Source organism: Protopterus annectens, chromosome 11.part0 (assembly GCF_019279795.1).
Source record: "Protopterus annectens isolate FY-2018-M chromosome 11.part0, PAN1.0, whole genome shotgun sequence".
In the NCBI taxonomy this organism is placed as follows: domain Eukaryota; kingdom Metazoa; phylum Chordata; order Ceratodontiformes; family Protopteridae; genus Protopterus; species Protopterus annectens.
Genome location: NC_056745.1, coordinates 1,480,293,915 through 1,480,319,499, shown reverse-complemented (window position 1 = coordinate 1,480,319,499; position 25,585 = coordinate 1,480,293,915). Strand labels below are relative to the sequence as shown.

Here is a 25,585-nt window from a genome sequence, read left to right as displayed (position 1 = left end):
CCATCAAAAAGTCAAGGGTCCGGATGGGTACTGCCGAGTCCATTCTGCCACTGTTATGCAGGGACAATTTGATGTGCTTGGTAGATTGCCAGGAAGCTTACTATCATATCTAGATAGACAGGCATTCCAGGAGACATCTTCGCTTCTGGCTAGGGGTCAATCATGATAAGTTCAGAGTCTTGCCCTTCAGTCTCACCACAGCACCCCTGAGTGTGTACCAAATGCATGGCAGTGGTAGCAGCTCACCTTCATCTGCAGGGATTCCAGGTGTGCCCGTACCTCAACACTTGGCTGCTCACTGCACCTTTGAGGCATCGACTGATTCAGATGACTCAATATCTTCAATACCCTCTTCCACCAACTGGGTGTAACTGTCAACCTGGCAAAATCCAACCTCATCCCCAGTCAGTAGTTGGAGTTCCCAGGAGTACAGTTGGACTCCATGTCAGCGATTGCAACTTTGCCTCCGTGCAGAATTCAATTGATTCTGAAACAGGTCATACACAGTTTGGACCTGTATTGTCCCTCGGTTCTTTTAATTCTTCGAGCGCTCAGTTCCATGGCCTCGGATGTTCCTCTGGCAAGGTACGACATGTGGGTATTACAGTGGATCTTAGTGGTCGGCTCTTCTTCATTCTCTGTCCATGACTATAAAGCTAACTCCTGTGTGCAAACATCACTTCCAGTGGTGGCTTCAGTCACAGGATCACTTTATAGGCAAGCCTTCTTTACTCTGCCCATGGCCACTGTGACCATGGACACCTCTGTGCTGGGATGGGAGGGCATTTTTGGAGGAAGACCATTCAAGGCACATGGTCACCAACAGAGACCAAGTTGCATATAAACATCCTAGAGATGAGGACAGTTCTCTTATTGCAAGCCTTCCAGGACTGCCTTCCTCAAAGGACGGTTGCATCCCAGAAAGACATGTCTGTTGTGTGGTATACCAACATACAAGGCGGGGAGCACTCTCTTACCCATTGTACAGAGAGGCCATGAGAGTGTTGGAATGGGCTGTGTCCTCTGGCAGCTTCCTTATTGCAATGCACGTACCTGAGAATTCCAACGTGTCAGCTGACAGGCTCAGCAGATCTATCTTGAGTCCTCACAAGTGGTCCCTCAATCCATTAGCGATGAATCAGATTTTCGACCTTTGGGGTCAGCCGTGCTGCGACCTTTTTGTCTCTCCGATCAACCATAAATGCAGCAGATATTTTGCCATGATCTCCTCCTTAAGGTGATCCCTCAAGGGACACTATAGTCCATGATTGGCCTCTGGGTCTCATCTATGCTTACCCTCTGTTCCCCTAATACCCAAGGTCTTGCAAAAGAGGCTCAACGTGTTAAGGACATCTCTGATCCTCATTGCCCCTTTCTGGCCTCATCAACCATGGTTCCCCTTCATCAGGTCTCATCTGAAGTATCTACCATGGATACTGGATCCTTGTCAGGATCTGATTTCCCACCCATCAGGCTCTATCTTCCAAACCTTCGGACTCTTTGCCTAACTGCTTGGTTTCTCAAGTTCCAGTTATAATTAAACAGTCCTGGCTTGCATCATTTTGGCTTCCCAAAAGCCCTCTACCAGGAAACCATACAGCGTTAAATGGAAAAGGTTTTCCATAAGGGCCAGAAGCAGGAATCTGGATCCTTTTTCTGTCTTGATCCCTGACATGCTGTTCTTCTTGTCCTCCATTTTTCAGGAGGGAGCAAGTTTTTCCACTGTTAAGCTTTAGTTGGTGGCGATTTCTAATTTCCATGAGAGCTCCGAACCCACCTTTTCATCTCGGCTTTGTAAGGTGTTTATGAAAGGGGCCTTCCTTCTTCGTCCTCCAATTAAGGACCCTTCACCTCCTTGGAACCTCATGTTGGTTCTGCAGTCTCTGAATAGGAGGTCTTTTGAACCTGGCAGTTCCTGCAATCTCAGGTTTGTCTTGGAAGACAGCCTTTCTGGTCACTATCATTTCAGCTAGGAGGGTTTCAGAATTGCAAGCTGTTTCCATTGCACCTCCTTATGACTTTTCACAAGGACAGGGTCTCTGAGAACAAATCCCTCCTCCTTACCCAAGGTTGCTTCCAAGTCAACCATTAATCAGTGCATTCAACTTCCAGTGTTTTTCCCCAACTATTCCAACAGAGGGGAGTATATTCTTCATGTATTGGATGTTTACAGACAGCTTTGGTTCTACCTGCATAGTACTAAGGTTTTCTGGACATCAGAGCAGCTTTTTGTGGCCTTTTCTGAGCCTACCAGTCTCTAAAGTTACTATTTCCAAATGGATTTCTAGCTGCATCTCTATGGCCTATGATCTGAATCACCTGGAAATTCTGGGCCGTGTTAGGGCCCACTGTACTAGGTCTGTGGCGACTTCTTCAGCCTTTGTAGCAAGACTTTCTGTTGATGACATCTGTGCTGCTGCCACATGGTCAACCCTCATACACCATTGTAAACTGGATTTAGTTTCTAGGAGTAGGGCTTCTTTTCGACTCCACTGTGCTCTGGCATGCCCTTCCTTGAGGCCTTCCAGGGTGTTTGGTAGCTGGGGACTCTCTGTGGTGATGAATGAAGACATGGATAACATCAGATAGAGTTATGTACTTACCATAACTTGGCATCTGTGTTAGCCTATGTCTTAATCACATTTTCCACCCACCATCTCCCTCCTGGTTTTGTAGTGGAGGAAGTTGGAGTGGGTTCCTTTCTGCCTCAGTAGAGATAGCTCAAGAGTATAGTGGCAAACTTTATCTGGGGGTTTGAGAGCAGCAGGGCATTTTGGGAGAAGGAGCCAGAGCCTTGGATCCTTCTGTTGTATTTTGGCCTGCTCAGATCCAAGACTCTGTGGTGATGGATGAAGACAAGATAACACAGATGCCAAGTTATGCTACGTACATAACTCTCTATTAATAGTTATGTGCTTACCGTAACTTGGCATCTGTGTTATCCTACGTCATCATTTATCACATTTTCCCTCCCACCATCCCCCTACCTTGTAGATTAGTGAGGAAGTTGTGAGTTTCCCTCCAGTCTTGCAGGAGTAGTCTTGAGGTGCATTGTAGCAAACTTGATATGGGGGTCAGAGGACAGTAGGGTGTCATGGGAGAGGGAGGAGCTAGAGCCTTGGTTCCATCTGTAGTATATTGCCCACTCAGATCCGATATTTGATCCTAGACCCTATGGTGATGAAGTAGGATAACACAGATGCCAAGTTATGGTAAGTACAGAACTCTTACTTGTGAGCCAGTTGGCAACCCATCTTACAATGGAGGGATTTACATTCAGTTTAAGTTCATCATTAATGCCTGAATATGGGATTGTGTTGAAGGCCTTGCCAAGTAAAGGTATGCTGTGTGCACAGATTTGCCCACATCAATGGGCCGGGTCACATTTTTGAAGACATCTGCCAGGTCTGATAGGCAGAATCTGCCCTTGCGAACCCAAACTGGGTTGGATCCAGGGTTCGGAGGTCTCCTGTGTCTGAGATCCATAATGATACATTCTATGGCCTTACAGATGAGGCTGGTCAGACTTATGGGTCTGTAATTCCCCAGGTCTGTTGCTAAAGCACCTTTATGTAGGGGAATATCTGTTGCTGTTCTCCATTCTGCAGGAGCATAGCCTGTGGTTAGGCTGTGATTGGATGGAGTACTTAATGGTGATGCTAGTTCATTTTTTTAGTTTGTTTAGAAGACAGCCTGGGATGCTGTCTGGTCCCACAGAAGATGTGTTTTTTTGCCTTAGACAATGCTTTAATGCCCTACTCTTCAGATATGTAGGGTGGGGGAAGTTGGGGGCAAGGTTTGTGATAGTTTGGAGGGGATAAGGGAGTGAATTTTTCACCAGATCTGTCCGCCAGCAGGTTTGCTATCTCTGCAGGATCAGTGTGTAATACCGTTAGTCACTAGTTAGGCACATGCTTGGGTCCTACCTTTTAAGATGTGTATGTAGCTGTGAAAGTCCTTATGGTTATCCTTGGCTGTGATTGCTAAGTTTTTCTCAAAGTTACCCTTAGAGGATTTGACATGTTGTCTTATTTGGCTGTTGAGGCTGAGGAGTATGCTTTTCCATTGTTGGGGCCTCACCTAAGGTTTCCTAATCATCAGCTTTTTGCGTTTGTTGTAAAGTTTGTTGATACTGGATGTCCACCAGGGCGGCTTGTTTTTATTTGGGGCTCTGGCTTTAATTCTGTCTGGAACGGCCAAGTCTATACAGTTGTACAAGTGATTGTACAGGGCTTTGGTGTAGTTACCACTTTCAGCTGGGGATGGGGCCTAGAAAGCTTTTATACCTTTACCTAGGTGTGTATAGTTTGCCTTAGTGAAGTTTTTTAGTCTGACTTAATCTGTTATGAGTTGTTAATATCAGTTCAAAAGCAACTCATCTGTGGTCAGATTTAACTAATGAGAGCCCGACAGTCATGGTGGTGCATCTGTTTGTCATGTTATTGAGGACCACATATTGTGAGTTTGTTCCTCTTGTTGGGATTTGAACAATTTGTTCCAGGTCATTTGAGTTAACAAAATCAAGGAACTTTTGCGTTAGTGAGGTAGGGCTAGAGTAGGTTTCCCATTTGATGGTGGGATAATTGAAATCCTCCATGACCAGAGTGTTCGGCAATATTTGGGTTGACTCCAGTTCAGTCGAGTAAGCCTCGTGCACATCATGATCCATGGAGGAGGACCTATAACTAACGATGAATGGTAGTCTTACCCACAGTAATCTGAACTTGGAGTAACTCCATGGAGTTGTCCAGTCTAACTAGTTGGGAGGTAAGATTGTCTAATATCGATCAAAACACCACCTCTTTTGGTTCTCACATGTTCGTTTTGTGGTTTGAAGGTATGGAAAGCATTGTAGCAAGGCCAGGGTACTTTGAGGCCTTAAACCAGGTTTCTGTGACTGCACAGACATCTACATCCTCCAGTAGTAGGAGTGCTTTCAGGGTGTGCAGTTTTTAGTTTAAACTTCTAACGTTTAGCAGCATAACCCTTATTTTGTTATGATGGGCAAATTTCACATCGGCAGTTTTATTTTTGAGACCTTCCCTAAAAAAGGCACTGTGGGGAAGGCAATAGCCTTTGTCAGCAGCCAAAAGCCCTAGTGGTGCCAGGTGTAAAACCACCTCTGGCAAAGCAGTGAGGTTTGTCAACCATGTCATCACAGGCTGGAAGAAACTGGATCCTCTTGGAATGATGCCAAAAACTAAGCCAGTTATTGAAATCTATCATTTTTTGTTTATACTGTGGCTTTTTTAGGTGAGGATAATATGCTGCTAAAGGCTAGGGACTTACCTGCCTGGGACACATACTTAGAGCTCGGTCATGTCTCTCTTCATGTAGTCCAATGATGTACGTCTCGGGTCGTTCACTCCAACATGAGCTATGACAGAGTCATAATGGTGATAGTTGCCTAGGGACCTGAGTGCATGTGTGATCTGAAGAATCCTGGCACCGAACAGCCATCTGACCATGACTTTCTCCTTATCTAACCTGGTGAGTAAGATATTGTGTGTGTGTCAGTATGGAGTTTCCAGTGACAAGAAAATTTAGTTTGAATGTTGCACCTTAAGGGCTTGGTAGGTGAGACACTGGTGTTGCTGTGTCTTGGGTGCTGTGGGAACTGTTAGTTGTAGCAGTCTTGTGTTTTGGAGGTCTTTGGTGTTTCACATATGTTGATTTATGTGTTGGATGCATACTGGGTGTTTAAGTAGTGGTACTATGTGCATGAGTAGTGGTGGATGAGTTGACAGCCTCTACAATGTTACTGTTTCAAGTGCTAGAGCGCAGGGATTCAAGATTCTTGCTGTAGATAAATAAGTCAAGGCTGGCAGGAAAAACAGGGGTAATCCAACTGTCCATAATACTAGGTTTGAAGAACTGTTATCACAATGGGGCTGCTTTTAAGACTGAACTAGAAGGTGCTTTTGTAGATGGGTGCTTCTGATGGGATTTTTGGCTGGTGGTTTAATAGGTCACAACTCACTAGCAATACATCTTAGACCGGAGATGTACTATAAAGATAAAGACTACACTAATGTACTACAGCTGTATCTAAGAGAAAAACTGTTGAAAGTATCTGTCCGGCTATGGTGCACAACCGAGCGGCAGTGCTGCGCAACATGCGGACAAGCAGAAAATGTGGGGCTTAATAGATATACACACACTGACTTTTTATAGTCAGTCAGGAAACTCGATCTGAGGTAGTACAGGTAGAACAGGGGATTTTTGGGTAGGGGAGGAGTTGGAGCTCTCTGATTCAAAGTTTTGGTATAGGCCACCGAGATTGGATCCAGCTGGATCAGACAACACACAGGCTGAACCTGATGAAAAGACAACACGTATCTATCATTATGGTAAGTGCATAACTTTTTTTTTTTTTTGTAATTAAAGTTCACCCGGACATTTATTTCATAACGTAAAAGGTTTCTTTAGTAACTTTTAAGATTATATCCACCATGGACAAAGTAAGTAATGATAGTTTCAGACGAGCAGTGCAGAAGTGGTAAACCTTATTTGCTGCTGATGCCTATCTTTAACTTGTGAAGAATGCAGTAATTAGAAGGCAGTGCTGTAGCTGAGGACTAATGATGCCTGTTTCATTACTTCTGTCTGCGTCAGCAGTTAGTGAATTTGAACTATGGGTAACTTTTAAGCACTGTAGGACCGCTGTTATGGCTGTAGGTATGAGGCGAATGATAGCGCTGTGTCTTCATTGTTATTTCTGGATTTGCTGGAAGGTGCTCACTAGTGAAATGAAGATGAGCATGTGACCTCATAGGAAATGTCCACGTATGTTGCCAGTGTATTACATCACAGGATGGATTGGCAGAGGTGCAGAGATGACTTCAAATGCTAGATCATATAAAAAAAATGCCAAATTGTGATTGTTGACAAAGGCATACACATCTAAGCAATACCCCTGTTAAGGAGAAGGTCCTGTCATAGATCTACTGTATCAGTGAGAGAGCATCCCAGAACACCTTGCTTCCTGCAGGTGGAACAACAAAGTATTCATAACTGCCTCTCCCATTTGATATGGAGTAGAACCAGAAGTTCTCTCCATTTTTAATCTTTGCCCCAGTTTTAATGTTGGCAGGAAGTAAACAAAAATAGGAATTGACTACAGTCAAAGGTATCATCCCACTAGGGGGAGGGGTTGGGTAAAGAGCCTTCTTACTGTAATCTATCCGTGAAGATGAAGATTTTTTTTCTGTGTCTGAAGGATTCGCCTTTCCTGTTTCCAGTGGGACCCATTCATTCCTCCATTGGAGCAAGAGCCGTGTGACCCATTCATTCTCTCTCTTGGACGTGAGTCTGGTGTTAGACCCTGCAGACTGTTCTATCCTTACTCATTTGGTGGCCTGTGAGCTCTGCTGTAGCTGAATTGGAAGGTGCATATGTGCATCTGCAGTCGCACGAAGACCTAACCAAGCAGCGTACTACTTGCAATGTGGACACACTGCATATTTCACACTGTAACAGTACACCTGCATCATAGCTCTCAACTGTCCAGATTTTTGAGGAATGTCCAGATTTTTGCCTCTTATTTTTGGACTGTTCCTCATAAAATTTGTGATTTTCTGGCAGTTTATTGAGGATTGAAGTCACTTTTAGGACCCACCATTGCCAGAACCTCAAAGCACTGGGATGGCTAGAGTATTCCTACCTTTCTACAGTTCAACCAGCTTATAGTAGCGCATAAAATACTACATCAACCTGATAACACCCCTACCCTCAAAAATATTCTCACCCCTTATAGTGCCCTCAGGCCATTACGCTCAGTTGATAAACTAATGATACTGACCGAAAAATCCAACAACTCTGCAGGCGATGCTATATTTGCCAACTCAACCGGTAAAATCTGGAATCTATTCCCTACTACGATTACCAAGGAAACCTCACTACCCCTATTTAAAAGAGAACTCAAAAAATACCTCACATCTCATTGGCTATGCTCTTTTTCTAAATCTGACTAACAACTTCACTAATACACGTCTTGCTACCCAACCTACTGTTTAGCCAAGTATCTGTCTCATAGCATTTGAATGTCTAAGCATTGTGTATTATGAGAGCTGATTGTATTCTGTGTTCACATTTTCTGATGCATCTTTGCCAATCAGATGTAATGTATATTATCTGCCTGTATTCTTTGTCTATATTTTCCTAAACATGTCTGCCTGAGTTTATCCCTCAGTGATGTATGTACTGTCTCTTTTTTGGTATGTGGAGCTTTTCTCCCCAAGCCTCTGCTGAAAATGGATATATATCCAGTCGGACTATCCCGATCAACAAATGTAAAATAAAAATAAATAAATAATTTATTATTTATTTAATCTTAACCTTCAGAATACTTGTATAAAAATGGAAAATCCTCCACTCTCTTCCTGGAGCTTTCTAAAGTTCTATATGGTAAACCATATTTAAAATCTTTAAAAACCCTGTATCTAGATACTCCAGCCCTTGACTGGTTTCAGCTTACCTCACTGGGAGAGGTAATGTGGCAAAACCTGCTCTCCTGCCTACTCACCAATGCAGTGAGCCAAGCTGCATACTTCCTCCCAGGATGGATGAGCCAGTATTAGCCACTCACTCCATTGTTCTGCCATTCCGTCCTTCTAGAGCCCATCTCTCTAGTTGAAAGTGGAAAATTTGGGATACATTCAGGGTTTTATTCCCTTTCTGCCATGGGGCTGTAGTGAAGATCTGGACTTATGAAGGTTCTCTATGAGAACCCTGTCTTACATTAACTGGAATCCCATGGATATTCACCTGTGCATGACTACAGAGCAGTGTTGCCTGAAATGAGAAGTGGCATTTGACAGATTTAGGATAACATAACATGAAGGTCTGCCTTTCATTTAAGAGGCTGAGTCTGCAGAACAGTGTTAAGTTAAAGTATAGATGCTAATGCAAAGTGTAGCAGAGCTTGTGGAGAGGGACTCCGTGGAAGGGTGCACTGGCTCCATCTGTTGCCCCAGCAGTGTGGGCTATGGAGAGAGATCCTGTGGAAGTGTGCACTGGCTCCAGCTATTGCCCTAGCAGTGTGGGCTTTCACAGGGTTTGGTAAAGACAGCTATAACCCAGGTGTTTTATGAGCAAACTGTGAAGACAAGATGAAGTCTTTTTGGTTGAGCCGAGTACATCATACAATGGTGAATATTATCAGGAGCACACTACCAGAGTAAATAAAAACATTGAAATTATTTTGTAGTGTTTAGGAATCCATGCTTAGTCATGGTGGTGTTTCATGAGAGCTTGGAGTCTACCTTTTCATCTAGGGCAGAGATGTTCAACTTTCATGAGAGCTCCGAGTCTACCTTTTCATCTAGGGCAGAGATGTCCAACTTTCATGAGAGCTCCGAGTCTACCTTTTCATCTAGGCTTTGTAAAGCATTTATGAAAGGGTTTTTTCTGCTTTAGCCACTTAAGGATCCTTGGGACCTCATGCTGTGGTTATGCAGTCTCTGACTAGGAGTCCCTTTGAGCCTGCTAATTCCTGCAATCTCAAGTTCCTGTCTTGGAAGATGGCCTTCCTGGTTGCTGTTACCTCAGCTAGGAGGGTTTCAGAACTGCAAGTTCTTGCCATTAATCCTCCTTATGTGATTTTTCACACGGACAGTCTCTTTGGACAAACCCCTCCTCCTTGCCCAAGATTGCTTCTGAACCTTCTTTAAACCAATATATTCAGCTTCTAGTGTTTTTCCCCCAACTATTCCGACAGAGAAGTGCATCTTACATACCTTGGATGTTCACTGACATTTATGGTTCTACCTGCATAGGACAAAAGGCTTTCTTAAGTCAGAACAGCTCTTTGTGGCTTTTTCCCTTAACAGATGCTGCCTTCCAGTTTCTAAGGTCACTATTTCTAAATGAATCTCTAGCTGTTCATCTCCATGGTCTACGACCTTACCTACCTTGAGGTTCAAGGAAACGTCAAGGCTCATTCTACTAGGTCATCCTTTGTAGCAAGGCTTTCTATTGATGACATTTGTGCTGCTGCTACTTGGTCTAACCTTCACACATTTATTTCTCACTACAAGATTGATCTGATTTCTAGTAGCAGGGCATCCTTTGGCTCCACGGTGCTCTGGCATGTCCTTCCTTGAGTCCTCTTAAGGTTTATGGTAGCTGGTGACTCTGATCCTGTAATAATGTATGATCACTTGGATAACATCAGATCTGATGTTATCCATGTCTTCATTCATCATCACAGGGTCTTTGATCCGACATCAGATCCGAGCATGCCAAAATATAAAAGACGGATCTGGTTCCTCCCTCTCCTATAATGCCCTGCTGCTCTCAGACCCCCAGATCTCGTTTGCTGTGCTCGTGGTGGACACGTTCCGGTTGGCACTCTCTTGGTAGTTGTAGTGTTTAGTGTAGGTAATTTTGTTGCTTTTCTTTTTATAGCTAGATCCTCCCCCTCCCATTAGTCTCTCAGACCATTAGTTTAGTTGGGCGAGTGTGTGTGTGTGGGGGGGGGGGCTTTGGTGCCCTTTTTCTATAGTTAACCATTAGGGTTTCTCTTGTGGTTACGTTTGTTAGTTTAGTGGGTAGTATGTCCGATAAGCCTTCTGGTTTTAAAAAGCACTCTTCGCGTGGTCGGAAAATGCCTTATTCCCACGCTGAGGAGTGTGCTTGGGTGCTCCACAACTGTAGGTGGTTGAGTGCTATCTTTGTGCTACATTTAACCCAAGGGTTTTAGCGGAGCACAGCAACAAGTTCTCCTGAAAGGCTTGGTGCAAGGGGGTTCCTTTATCTCCCCCTTGAAGGCTTCCTCTTCAGACATGAAGAGGAAGACCCCTTTTTCTGCCTTGCCTGTTTCTGCCAAGAAACCACAGCCTGTCAGACCCCAAGTCCCAGGATCCGATCCCAGCCTGGTCTGCCTCAGATCTCGGAGCTGAAGGCCGTGGAGCTTTTGTTTGGATCCAGGTCCTCTCTGGATCAGAGGCACTTGGATCTGACCAAGGTGGGGCCAGCCCTAGATTCGACCGGTTCGCCAGATCCAGCTGCTGAGCCATCTAAGCCTTCAGATCCGACAGGTTCGTCGGATCCGATCATTATCTTGGAGGAGCCTGCATCGGATCAGTTTCCCGGTGCCTAACAATAAGTTGGGGAGGTCTCCTTCCAAGTCCACCCACACATCTTCCTCCTTTGTTCTCCAGGAGTCGTCTTCTCTCAGACATTGACAGTATGATGATGAATTTCCTTAAGGCCCAGATAGAGTTGGGTCTCCTGGCTTCTCCTCCTCATCTGGCCAGGACAGCCTCTTCCCCTCCATCTTATTCTCCTCATCCAACCCCTTTGGATTTGGATTCCAGGCATCAGGATGTTTGCGGCCAGATTCCAGCAAGGTCGGGTATCTTTCCTTTCTCATCCCTCTTGGGGTCTGTGGCTTATTCTGTTCCTACTCCTGCAGAGAGGGATGAGCCCCATGCCAGAGTGGTCAACACTGGCTCCAGGGGATGGTCTTGTACCATCTCTTCAGACTGGCCCCTTCCTCTTGGCGCTTCGGCTTTTGATAGCTCCGGACAGGTATCTGGGGGTCGGTGATGGTTTCTAGGGGTGTTCCTTCCATCCAGGATGGCTTTGCTCTCTGACGTGGGAAACAGACCCACTTCCAGCCCCTCAGCCTTCCGGGTGGTAAAGAGGACCTTCTCCAGATCTGGAGTTTCCTCACCCACACCTCCGGGTCCCTCCTGGACTGACTCTACCTTGGCTGGAGAGACCTATTATCCTGTCCCAGGTCAGCCATCCTGATTGAACCTTGAGGAGGTTTCCTCCCCTTTGAGAGTCGTTGTCTCTTCCGAGTCCTCCCAGGAGCCCCCAACAGAGGAGGTTCATCATAAGAGAAAGTGCAAGAGGAGGCACTTGGACTCCCCTGCAGAGTCCCTCACCAAAGATATGGACATAGAGAAAGGAGATGGGTCCCCCAGATCCCTGCCAGATGATGTCTCCTTTGGAGACATCCTGGAGCTTCTAAAACAAAAGGGTGAATGGTCTCCCTAATCCCCATCTTTGGAGGAGTCTGTATTTTTGAAGGCCTTTGGGATGGGCCTGTCTACCTCCCGGGTGTTCCCCCTGCTGACGAGTTAGTGGATCTATTCACCAGCAGGGCCTGGAAGGAACTGGACATGGGGGGGAGCTTGTTCCTAAGGGGACCGATAAATTCCTTAGCCCCCTTGTGGACCTGTTTATTCTGTAGTTAGGGCATACCAGTCTATACCATCGTGGTTGCCACTGCCATGAAGAAGTAGCTAGCAGAGCTCCCCAGTCCATCCCCCGAACAGGGAGTCTCAGCGATGGACTGTTTTGGGAAATGGCTGTACACCATGGCTACCTTTAGGGCTGAGGGCAACTATTTATCATGTTTTATCTGCCTCCAAAGGGATTTGGTTCAAGAGCTCTCCACTTCCCTTACAGAGTTACTGCCAGCAGAGAGCTTCAAGCAGGTGTCTCCCAAGCTTGCAACTCTGACCTCTTTGGCTAATTCTTCGATAAGGCTAATCTCCAACTCTGATGAGACTACATCTTGAAGGGTACAGGCATTGCCTTATGGCGACGTGCCTGGCTATGCTTTTGCGGGTTCATGGAACCCTTTAAGGCGTTGTTTACTAATGCCCTCTTTGGTTCCACACTCTGTGGAACCTCCGTGAAGAGCACCTTCATTTGCAGTGAGCAGGGAGGGAAGACTCTGTCTGAGGTAGGAATCAAGCTTTCAGCCCCCCAGAGGTCTTTTTCCAAGACCCAATGGGAACAAAGATGATGTGGTTCTTTAAGGTGCAGTCTCCCTTTCAGGAAGCTCCAGACAAATCCTCTTCCATCGGCAGGGGGAGAGGTTTCAATGGACACTGCCTCCCTCATGGCGGGGGGGGGGCTGCAAAAATAAGGCTCCAGGGAACCCTTCTCTGAGCAGCCCTTTCAGCGCTCCTGAAGCATTGCTGGCTGTCTGCCCTGGAGGCAGTCAGGATCACATTTCCCTACACCCACTAGCCTGGATAAAAATCACTTCCAATCAGTGGGTATTAAATATTGTTCCCAGGGACTATTTCATTCCCTTTTCAAAACCCCTCCAGTGAGAAGTTATCTCCCTGACATTCCACCCAGTCAGAGGGTGTTGCCCCTCAAAGAAGTTCAACCTCTTCTAAAAAGAGCCATCCAGGAGGTCCCAGTAGGATAAAGAGGATCCGGTACTTACTCATTTCTTTTTGGTACCAAAATAGATGGGGGAACCTGCTCAGCGAGCAGGGAGGGAAGACTCTGTCTGAGGTAGGAATCAAGCTTTCAGCCCCCCAGAGGTCTTTCTCCAAGACCCAATGGGGAACCAAGATGATGTGGTTCTTTAAGGTGCAGTCTCCCTTTCAGGAAGCTCAAAGAAGTTCAAAGAGTGTGTACCAAATGCATGGCAGTGGTAGCAAGCTCAGTCTCCATCAAAAAGTCAAGGGTCCGGATGGGTACTGCTGAATCCATTCTGCCACTGTTACGCAGGGACAATTTGATGTGCTTGGTAGATTGCCAGGAAGCTTACTATCATATCTAGATAGACAGGCATTCCAGGAGACATCTTCGCTTCTGGCTAGGGGTCAATCATGATAAGTTCAGTCTTGCCCTTCAGTCTCACCACAGCACCCCTGAGTGTGTACCAAATGCATGGCAGTGGTAGCAGCTCACCTTCATCTGCAGGGATTCCAGGTGTGCCCGTACCTCAACACTTGGCTGCTCACTGCACCTTTGAGGCATCGACTGATTCAGATGACTCAATATCTTCAATACCCTCTTCCACCAACTGGGTATAACGGTCAACCTGGCAAAATCCAACCTCATCCCCAGTCAGTAGTTGGAGTTCCCAGGAGTAAGTTGGACTCCATGTCAGTGATTGCAACTTTGCCTCCATGCAGAATTCAATTGATTCTGAAACGGGTCATACACAATTTGGACCTGTATTGTCCCTCGGTTCTTTTAATTCTTCGAGCGCTCAGTTCCATGGTCTCGGATGTTGTTCCTCTGGCAAGGTACTGCATGCGGGTATTACAGTGGACCTTAGTGGTCGGCTCTTCTTCATTCTCTGTCCATGACTATAAAACTAACTCCTGTGTGCAAACATCACTTCCAGTGGTGGCTTCAGTCACAGGATCACTTTATAGGCAAGCCTTCTTTACTCTGCCCATGGCCACTGTGACCATGGACACCTCTCTGCTGGGATGGGAGGGCATTTTTGGAGGAAGACCATTCAAGGCGCATGGTCACCAACAGAGACGAAGTTGCATATAAACATCCTAGAGATGAGGACAGTTCTCTTATTGCAAGCCTTCCAGGACTGCCTTCCTCAAAGGATGGTTGCATCCCAGACAGACATGTCTGTTGTGTGGTATGTCAACATACAAGGCGGGGAGCACTCTCTTACCCATTGTACAGAGAGGCCATTAGAGTGCTGGAATGGGCTCTGTCCTCTGGCAGCTTCCTTATTGCAATGCACATACCTGTGGATTCCAACATGTTGGCTGACAGGCTCAGCAGATCTATCTTGAGTGCTCACAAGTGGTCTCTCAATCCATTAGTGATGAATCAGATTTTCGACCTTTGGGGTCAGCCGTGCTGCGACCTTTTTGTCTCTCCGATCAACCATAAATGCAGCAGATATTTTGCCATGATCTCCTCCTTAAGGTGATCCCTCAAGGGACACTGTAGTCCATGATTGGCCTCTGGGTCTCATCTATGCTTACCCTTTGTTCCCCTAATACCCAAGGTCTTGCAAAAGAGGCTCAACGTCTTAAGGACATCTCTGATCCTCATTGCCCCTTTCTGGCCTCATCAACCATGCTTCCCCTTCATCAAGTCTCATCTGAGGTATCCACCATGGATACTGGATCCTTGTCAGGATCTGATTTCCCACCCATCGGGCTCCCTCTTCCAAACCTTCGGACTCTTCGCCTAACTGCTTGGTTTCTCAAGTTCCAGTTATAATTAAACAGTCCTGGCTTGCATCATTTTGGCTTCCCAAAAGCCCTCTACCAGGAAACCATACAGCGTTAAATGGAAAAGGTTTTCCATAAGGGCCAGAAGCAGGAATCTGGATCCTTTTTCTGTCTTGATCCCTGACATGCTGTTCTTCTTGTCCTCCCTTTTTCAGGAGGGAGCAAGTTTTTCCACTGTTGAGCTTTAGTTGGTGGCGATTTCTAATTTCCATTGAGAGCTCCGAACCCACCTTTTCATCTCGGCTTTGTAAGGTGTTTATGAAAGGGGCCTTCCTTCTTCGTACTCCAATTAAGGACCCTTCGCCTCCTTGGGACCTCACGTTGGTTCTGCAGTCTCTGAATAGGAGGTCTTTTGAACCTGGCAGTTCCTGCAATCTCAAGTTTGTCTTGGAAGACAGCCTTTCTGGTCACTATCATTTCAGCTAGGAGGGTTTCAGAATTGCAAGCTGTTTCCATTGCACCTCCTTATGACTTTTCACAAGGACAGGGTCTCTGAGAACAAATCCTTCCTCCTTACCCAAGGTTGCTTCCAAGTCAACCATTAATCAGTGCATTCAACTTCCAGTGTTTTTCCCCAACTATTCCAACAGAGGGGAGTATATTCTTCATGCCTTGGATGTTTACAGACAGCTTTGGTTCTACCTGCATAGTACTAAGGTTTTCTGGACATCAGAGCAGCTTTTTGTGGCCTTTTCTGAGAACAGGTGGAGCCTACCAGTCTCTAAAGTTACTATTTCTAAATGGATTTCTAGCTTTGTCTCTACGGCCCATGATCTGAATCATCTGGATATTTTGGGCCGTGTTAGGGCCCACTGTACTAGGTCTGTGGCGACTTCTTCAGCCTTTGTAGCAAGACTTTCTGTTGATGACATCTGTGCTGCTGCCACATGGTCAACCCTCATACACCATTGTAAACTGGATTTAGTTTCTAGGAGTAGGGCTTCTTTTCGACTCCACTGTGCTCTGGCATGCCCTTCCTTGAGGCCTTCCAGGGTGTTTGGTAGCTGGGGACTCTCTGTGGTGATGAATGAAGACATGGATAACATCAGATAGAGTTATGTACTTACCATAACTTGGCATCTGTGTTAGCCTATGTCTTAATCACATTTTCCACCCACCATCTCCCTCCTGGTTTTGTAGTGGAGGAAGTTGGAGTGGGTTCCTTTCTGCCTCAGTAGAGATAGCTCAAGAGTATAGTGGCAAACTTTATCTGGGGGTTTGAGAGCAGCAGGGCATTTTGGGAGAAGGAGCCAGAGCCTTGGATCCTTCTGTTGTATTTTGGCCGGCTCGGATCCAAGACTCTGTGGTGATGGATGAAGACAAGATAACACAGATGCCAAGTTATGGTACGTACATAACTCTCTATTAATAGTTATGTGCTTACCGTAACTTGGCATCTGTGTTATCCTACGTCATCATTTATCACATTTTCCCTCCCACCATCCCCCTACCTTGTAGATTAGTGAGGAAGTTGTGAGTTTCCCTCCAGTCTTGCGGGAGTAGTCTTGAGGTGCATTGTAGCAAACTTGATATGGGGGTCAGAGGACAGTAGGGTGTCATGGGAGAGGGAGGAGCTTGAGCCTTGGTTCCATCTGTAGTATATTGCCAGCTCAGATCCGATATTTGATCCTAGACCCTATGGTGATGAAGTAGGATAACACAGATGCCAAGTTATGGTAAGTACAGAACTCTTACTTGTGAGCCAGTTGGCAACCCATCTTACAATGGAGGGATTTACATTCAGTTTAAGTTCATCATTAATGCCTGAATATGGGATTGTGTTGAAGGCCTTGCCAAGTAAAGGTATGCTGTGTGCACAGATTTACCCACATCAATGGGCCGGGTCACATTTTTGAAGAAATTCTGCCAGGTCTGATAGGCAGAATCTGCCCTTGGGAACCCAAATTGGGTTGGATCCAGGGTTCAGAGGTCTCCTGTGTCTGAGATCCATAATGATACATTCTATGGCCTTACAGATGAGGCTGGTCAGACTTATGGGTCTGTAATTCCCCAGGTCTGTTGCTAAACCACCTTTATGTAGGGGAATATCTGTTGCTGTTCTCCATTCTGCAGGAAAATAGCCTGTGGTTAGGCTGTGATTGGATGGAGTACTTAATGGTGATGCTAGTTCATTTTTTAGTTTGTTTAGAAGACAGCCTGGGATGCTGTCTGGACCCACAGAGGATGTGTTTTTTTTGCCTTAGACAATGCTTTAATGCCCTACTCTTCAGATATGTAGGGTGGGGGAAGTTGGGGGCAAGGTTTGTGATAGTTTGGAGGGGATAAGGGAGTGAACTTTTCACCAGATCTGTCCGCCAGCAGGTTTGCTATCTCTGCAGGATCAGTGTGCAATACCGTTAGTCACTAGTTAGGCACATGCTTGGGTCCTACCTTTTAAGATGTGTATGTAGCTGTGAAAGTCCTTATGGTTATCCTTGGCTGTGATTGCTAAGTTTTTCTCAAAGTTACCCTTAGAGGATTTGACATGTTGTCTTATTTGGCTGTTGAGGCTGAGGAGTATGCTTTTCCCATTGTTGGGGCCTCACCTAAGTTTTCCTAATCATCAGCTTTTTGCGTTTGTTGTAAAGTTTGTTGATACTGGATGTCCACCAGGGCGGCTTGTTTTTATTTGGGGCTCTGGCTTTAATTCTGTCTGGAACGGCCTAGTCTATACAGTTGTACAAGTGATTGTACAGGGCTTTGGTGTAGTTACCACTTTCAGCTGGGGGTGGGGCCTAGAAAGCTTTTATACCTTTACCTAGGTGTGTATAGTTTGCCTTAGTGAAGTTTTTTAGTCTGACTTAATCTGTTATGAGTTGTTAATATCAGTTCAAAAGCAACTCATCTGTGGTCAGATTTAACTAATGAGAGCCCGACAGTCATGGTGGTGCATCTGTTTGTCATGTTATTGAGGACCACATCTTGTGAGTTTGTTCCTCTTGTTGGGATTTGAACAATTTGTTCCAGGTCATTTGAGTTACCAAATAAAGGAACTTTTGCGTTAGTGAGGTAGGGCTAGAGTAGGTTTCCCATTTGATGGTGGGATAATTGAAATCCTCCATGACCAGAGTGTTCGGCAATATTTGGGTTGACTCCAGTTCAGTCGAGTAAGCCTCGTGCACATCATGATCCATGGAGGAGGACCTATAACTAACGATGAATGGTAGTCTTACCCACAGTAATCTGAACTTGGAGTAACTCCATGGAGTTGTCCAGTCTAACTAGTTGGGAGGTAAGATTGTCTAATATCGATCGAAACACCACCTCTTTTGGTTCTCACATGTTCGTTTTGTGGTTTGAAGGTATGGAAAGCATTGTAGCAAGGCCAGGGTACTTTGAGGCCTTAAACCAGGTTTCTGTGACTGCACAGACATCTACATCCTCCAGTAGTAGGAGTGCTTTCAGGGTGTGCAGTTTTTAGTTTAAACTGCTAACGTTTAGCAGCATAATCCTTATTTTATTATGGGCAAATTTCACATTGGCGGTTTTATTTTTGAGACCTTCCCTAAAAAAGGCACTGTGGGGAAGGCAATAGCCTTTGTCAGCAGCCAAAAGCCTAGTGGTGCCAGATGTAAAACCACCTCTGGCAAAGCAGTGAGGTTTGTCAACCATGTCATCACAGGCTGGCAGAAACTGGATCCTCTTGGAATGATGCCAAAAACTAAGCCAGTTATTGAAATCTATCATTTTTTGTTTATACTGTGGCTTTTTTAGGTGAGGATAATATGCTGCTCAAGGCTAGGGACTTACCTGCCTGGGACACATACTTAGAGCTCGGTCATGTCTCTCTTCATGTAGTCCAATGATGTACGTCTCGGGTCGTTCACTCCAACATGAGCTATGACAGAGTCATAATGGTGATAGTTGCCTAGGGACCTGAGTGCATGTGTGATCTGAAGAATCCTGGCACCGAACAGCCATCTGACCATGACTTTCTCCTTATCTAACCTGGTGAGTAAGATATGTTGTGTGTGTCAGTATGGAGTTTCCAGTGACAAGAAAATTTAGTTTGAATGTTGCACCTTAAGGGCTTGGTAGGTGAGACACTGGTGTTGCTGTGTCTTGGGTGTTGTGGGAACTGTTAGTTGTAGCAGTCTTGTGTTTTGGAGGTCTTTGGTGTTTCACATATGTTGATTTATGTGTTGGATGCATACTGGGTGTTTAAGTAGTGGTACTATGTGCATGAGTAGTGGTGGATGAGTTGACAGCCTCTACAATGTTACTGTTTCAAGTGCTAGAGCGCAGGGATTCAAGATTCTTGCTGTAGATAAATAAGTCAAGGCTGGCAGGAAAAACAGGGGTAATCCAACTGTCCATAATGCTAGGTTTGAAGAACTGTTATCACAATGGGGCTGCTTTTAAGACTGAACTAGAAGGTGCTTTTGTAGATGGGTGCTTCTGATGGGATTTTTGGCTGGTGGTTTAATAGGTCACAACTCACTAGCAATACATCTTAGACCGGAGATGTACTATAAAGATAAGGACTACACTAATGTACTACAGCTGTATCTAAGAGAAAAACTGTTGAAAGTATCTGTCCGGCTATGGTGCACAACCGAGCGGCAGTGCTGCGCAACATGCGGACAAGCAGAAAACGTGGGGCTTAATAGATATACACACACTGACTTTTTATAGTCAGTCAGGAAACTCGATCTGAGGTAGTACAGGTAGAACAGGGGATTTTTGGGTAGGGGAGGAGTTGGAGCTCTCTGATTCAAAGTTTTGGTATAGGCCACCGAGATTGGATCCAGCTGGATCAGACAGCACACAGACTGAACCTGATGAAAAGACAACACGTATCTATCATTATGGTAAGTGCATAATTTTTTTTTTTTTTTGTAATTAAAGTTCACCCGGTCATTTATTTCATAACGTAAAAGGTTTCTTTAGCAACTTTTAAGATTATATCCACCATGGACAAAGTAAGTAATGATAGTTTCAGACAAGCAGTGCAGAAGTGGTAAACCTTATTTGCTGCTGATGCCGATCTTTAACTTGTGAAGAATGCAGTAATTAGAAGGCAGTGCTGTAGCTGAGGACTAATGATGCCTGTTTCATTACTTCTGTCTGTGTCAGCAGTTAGTGAATTTGAATTATGGGTAACTTTTAAGCACTGTAGGTATGAGGCGAATGATAGCGCTGTGTCTTCATTGTTATTTCTGGATTTGCTGGAAGGTGCTCACTAGTGAAATGAAGATGTGCATGTGACCTCATAGGAAATGTACACGTATGTTGCCAGTGCATTACATCACAGGATGGATTGGCAGAGGTGCAGAGATGACTTCAAATGCTAGATCATATAAAAAAAATGCCAAATTGTGATTGTTGACAAAGGCATACATATCTAAGCAATACCCCTGTTAAGGAGGAAGGTCCTGTCATAGAGCTACTGTATCAGTGAGAGAGCATCCCAGAACACCTTGCTTCCTGCAGGTGGAACAATAAAGTATTCATAACTGCCTCTCCCATTTGATATGGAGTAGAACCAGAAGTTCTCTCCATTTTTAATCTTTGCCCCAGTTTTAATGTTGGCAGGAAGTAAACAAAAATAGGAATTGACTACAGTCAAAGGTATCATCCCACTAGGGGGGAGGGGTTGGGTAAAGAGCCTTCTTACTGTAATCTATCTGTGAAGATGAAGATTTTTTTTCTGTGTCTGAAGGATTCGCCTTTCCTGTTTCCAGTTGGACCCATTCATTCCTCCATTGGAGCGAGAGCCGTGTGACCCATTCATTCTCTCTCTTGGACGTGAGTCTGATGTTAGACCCTGCAGACTGTTCTATCCTTACCCATTTGGTGGCCTGTGAGCTCTGCTGTAGCTGAATTGGAAGGTGCATATGTGCATCTGCAGTTGCACGAAGACCTAACCAAGCAGCGTACTACTTGCAATGTGGATACACTGCATATTTCACACTGTAACAGTACACCTGCATCATAGCTCTCAACTGTCCAGATTTTCGAGGAATGTCCAGATTTTTGCCTCTTATTTTTGGACTGTTCCTCATAAAATTTGTGATTTTCTGGCAGTTTATTGAGGATTGAAGTCAATTTTAGGACCTACCATTGCCAGAACCTCAAAGCACTGGGATGGCTAGAGTATTCCTACCCTTCTACAGTTCAACCAGCTTATAGTAGCGCATAAAATACTACATCAACCTGATAACACCCCTACCCTCAAAAATATTCTCACCCCTTATAGTGCCCCCAGGCCATTACGCTCAGTTGATAAACTAATGATACTGACCGAAAAATCCAACAGCTCTGCAGGCGATGCTATATTTGCCAACTCAACCGGTAAAATCTGGAATCTATTCCCTACTACGATTACCAAGGAAACCTCACTACCCCTATTTAAAAGAGAACTCAAAAAATACCTCACATCTCATTGGCTATGCTCTTGTTCTAAATCTGACTAACAACTTCACTAATACATGTCTTGCTACCCAACCTACTGTTTAGCCAAGTATCTATGTCTCATAGCATTTGAATGTCTAAGCATTGTGAATTATGAGATCTGATTGTATTCTGTGTTCACATTTTCTGATACATCTTTGCCAATCAGATGTAATGTATATTATCTGCCTGTATTCTTTGTCTATGTTTTCCTAAACATGTCTGCCTGAGTTTATCCCTCAGTGATGTATGTACTGTCTCTTTTTTGGTATGTGGAGCTTTTCTCCCCGGGCCTCTGCTGAAAATGGATATATATCCAGTCGGACTATCCCGGTCAACAAATGTAAAATAAAAATAAATAAATAATTTATTATTTATTTAATCTTAACCGGAATAATAAAAAAATATCCTCCACTCTCTTCCTGGACCTATCGAAAGCCTTCGATATGGTAAACCATCAGTTACTTCTATATACTTTAAAAACCCTGTATCTAGATACTCCAGCCCTTGACTGGTTTCATGCTTACCTCACTGGGAGACAACAAGCAGTAATGTGGCAAAACAAGCTCTCCTGCCTACTACCAAATACCATAGGAGTTCCTCAAGGTTCCATATTAGGACCTCTCCTCTTTTCAGTCTTCATAAACGACATTCAAACAGTCATCCCTGAAGCCACCTGCATTCAATATGCAGATGACTCGACTATAATATGTTCCAATGCCTCTCTTGCAAATCTAACAACTACCACCCAACATAGCTTCACCAAAGTCGAAAACTGGCTTGCCAACCATCTCCTGATCTTAAATCCAAACAAAACCAAGTTACTTCTCTTCTACCCAACCAATAGATCTCCGACTGAAAACTTCACTATAAAATCCAATAATGGGACCATCATCTCCCCAGGCACCTATACAAAGTTATTCGGAGTAAACATTGACAAATAAACTCAGATTTGATATACATATCAACCAAGCCATTAAGTCAGTCAACAAGAAACTTGGGACCCTATATAGAATTAAAGCCTCCCTTACCCCAAATGCCAGGGCAGCCACAGCCCGTTCACACCTTCTCTCTACCCTACTATATGCCTCTCCTGTCCTCATTCACCTTAACAAATCTGATCTGGCCAAGCTCTCATCCTGCTATAATCACATTGCCAGGTTCGTTACAGGCCTACCCTACAGAACACACCACTGTACTAACCTGAAAAAGCTTGGATGGATAGAATTCCCACACCTTCTTCACCAGTCCCAACTCATAGAGGCCTTCAAAATCCAAACAACCTGAGAATACCCCAGCACTAAAAAACTTAATGACTCCCTACTCCAATCTAAGCTGCCTTCGCTCAGCAAACAGACTCCTTGTCCAAACAACTAAATCTCTCAACCTAGGTGGTGACGCGCTGTTTGCCAACACCACTGGTAAAATATGGAACTCTCTCCCAAATAACATCACGCTTGCAACTTCTCTAAGTCAATTCAAAAATAGCCTAAAACTCTACTTCAAGTCACACTGGCTATGTCCTTGCTCAAACCCAGACTAGCTCTGTGCCATTAACTAAAACATAAACAACTAGCTAAGATAAGTACTTTGTATACTGTGATAAAGAAATATGTATCCTGTCTAACTCTGTCATTATACTGCCTACCGTCCTTGCTAATATGTTATTAATGTTACATTTGTAGTAATCTCAGAAATAGTAATGGCAGTCTTGTACTTGTATGTAAATAGCCTATGTTTTTGTTAAGTTCTTTCAGCTCATTTACTGTACCTAATTATCAATGTAACTCTGTTGGAGCTTTTCTCCCCGGGCCTCCGCTGAAAAAGTACATGTATCCAGTCGGACCATCCCGGTTAACAAATGTAAAATAAAATAAAATAAATAAAATTTCATACAGTTGAGTTTCAGACTTCATATCCTTCAGAATACTTGTATAATAATGGAAAATCTGTCAGTTTAGCAGCTTTCTAAGTTTATAAGGAGCAATATTTAAAATCTGTCCCTAAATATGGGCCTTTGTCCCCCCATTATTTCTGGCTTTGTCCAGATTTCTTGCGCTGAGAGGTTGAGAGGTCTGACCTGCATTCTTGCAGTTGTCACCAATGCAGTGAGCCAAGCTGCATACTTCCTCCCAGGATGGATGAGCCAGTGTTCTGCCATTCCGTCCTTCTAGAGCCCATCTCTCTAGTTGAAAGTGGAAAATTTGGGATACATTCAGGGTTTTATTCCCTTTCTGCCATGGGGCTGTAGTGAAGATCTGGACTTATGAAGGTTCTCTATGAGAACCCTGTCTTACATTAACTGGAATCCCATGGATATTCACCTGTGCATGACTACAGAGCAGTGTTGCCTGAAATGAGAAGTGGCATTTGACAGATTTAGGATAACATAACATGAAGGTCTGCCTTTCATTTAAGAGGCTGAGTCTGCAGAACAGTGTTAAGTTAAAGTATAGATGCTAATGCAAAGTGTAGCAGAGTTTGTGGAGAGAGACTCCGTGGAAGGGTGCACTGGCTCCATCTGTTGCCCCAGCAGTGTGGGCTATGGAGAGAGATCCTGTGGAAGTGTGCGCTGGCTCCAGCTATTGCCCTAGCAGTGTGGACTTTCACAGGGTTTGGTAAAGACAGCTATAACCCAGGTGTTTTATGAGCAAACTGTGAAGACAAGATGAAGTCTTTTTGGTTGAGCTGAGTACATCATACAATGATGAATATTATCAGGAGCACACTACCAGAGTAAATCAAAACATTGACATTATTTTGTAGTGTTTAGGAATCCATGCTTAGTCATGGTGGTGAAAGCACATGTAAGATGTAAACAGAAGAGGCATGTATTATATGAAACTGGTAATCATGAATTAAAGTATTTTTTCCAGCCTTACAGAGCAAAATGGAATTTTATCTCCTTATGTTACAGCTGAGAAAGCTGATGCACATTTTTCTTAACAGAGTAGTATAAACCTCTGCATTATTGATAGACATGGGATAAGGCAGTAATCAAATTACATTTCTTTTATTCATATATTAAACAAACATTGAATTATTTTTCCATTGAAATTAGGGCTGTAATTTCAATGCTGTGATGTTTTCAGAAACATTTTCTGAGGAGGATGTTTGGTGTTCGTTTTTATATACTACATGCATCCTATCAGTTATTGTTTCTTTCTAGGGGAATGAAATGCGTGAAGGAAGCAGTCCATCATGGTTTAATCCTTCCGAGGCAGTACAAGTGATGCGGTATTGTTGTCTTCTTGTCAGACATGCTGTACATCCCGTATCTGTGGCAGACATTGGGGTCATTACTCCATATCGCAAGCAGGTTTTGATCTTTTATGAACTTTCAACAAAGTGATATCCTGAATTATGTTATCTGATGTACTTCATGAATCATACAACTGTACCTTGTATTTCTGCTAGTCTTTTACAGAAGAAAAGTCTAAAATTCTTTATAGTTTTACAACAAATGTCAGGCAGCAAATTGTGATTTAAATTTACTAGTAATTTGCAGTTCAACTCTTGTTTTTCCTAGCTAATGGGTAGTAATACACTAGGGAATGATCAGAAAGTTTGAAATGCACTAGGAGAGAAAAACAGTTCATAGGTTAGTACTAGGATAAACTGCCCTTATGGGCCATTTTTAAGCCTAGCCAATTAGCCCATGTCAGAATCAAACCCTGCACCTTGTGTTTCTAAGGTAAGCACCATAACCATTATGCCAACCTCCCACCCCGTTAGAGTTTTAATATTTTCTTCTGTAGCATTTATGGTAAGATATGGGCTGCCAGAGCTGGGATTCTAGTTTTGTAGCGACTGCATTCATGTTTCTAGCAGACCATTGGGATCCTGTCCATTAGTCACTTCCCTAATGTTTGGTATTTGGAATGGAAAGCAGAGCATTTTATTTTCTTGGGAGAATTAGGCAAAATATCAACTCTTAATTTGGGGCATGTTCACTGTAGCAGGAAATAACATTTGAGTTACTCACCAGCAAAAATGTCATTCCCATATATGTTCCATTTATGTAAACCAGAGTTGGTCTTCTACGAGTCTTAACTGATCTGTGATGGTTTGTACTTTTGATACAAGCAGCATTGATTTGCTCTTCAAGCATTTATCATTTCAAAATCTTTAGCAGCCTAGCTATATTTTCTGCTGTGTGAATGTCTTGTTTCGCATAATTTCCTTATTTTCCTTAAAAGGATACTCCTCAACATTATGAT

At 44.1% G+C, this 25,585-nt stretch overlaps 1 protein-coding gene across 2 annotated transcripts in view; it reads left to right on the top strand.

Moving 5' to 3' along the window:
• Positions 1-25,585, top strand: part of LOC122815922 (RNA helicase Mov10l1-like) — a 673,308-nt gene that overhangs the window by 231,183 nt on the left and 416,540 nt on the right. The window contains exon 3 of one of the 2 annotated variants that reach the window (XM_044088784.1): positions 24,535-24,684. The exons of the other annotated variant lie outside the window; for it this stretch is intronic. Coding sequence (XP_043944719.1) covers positions 24,535-24,684 — 150 coding nt within the window. The remainder of the gene's footprint in view (positions 1-24,534; positions 24,685-25,585) is intronic. 2 annotated transcript variants of the gene reach the window in all.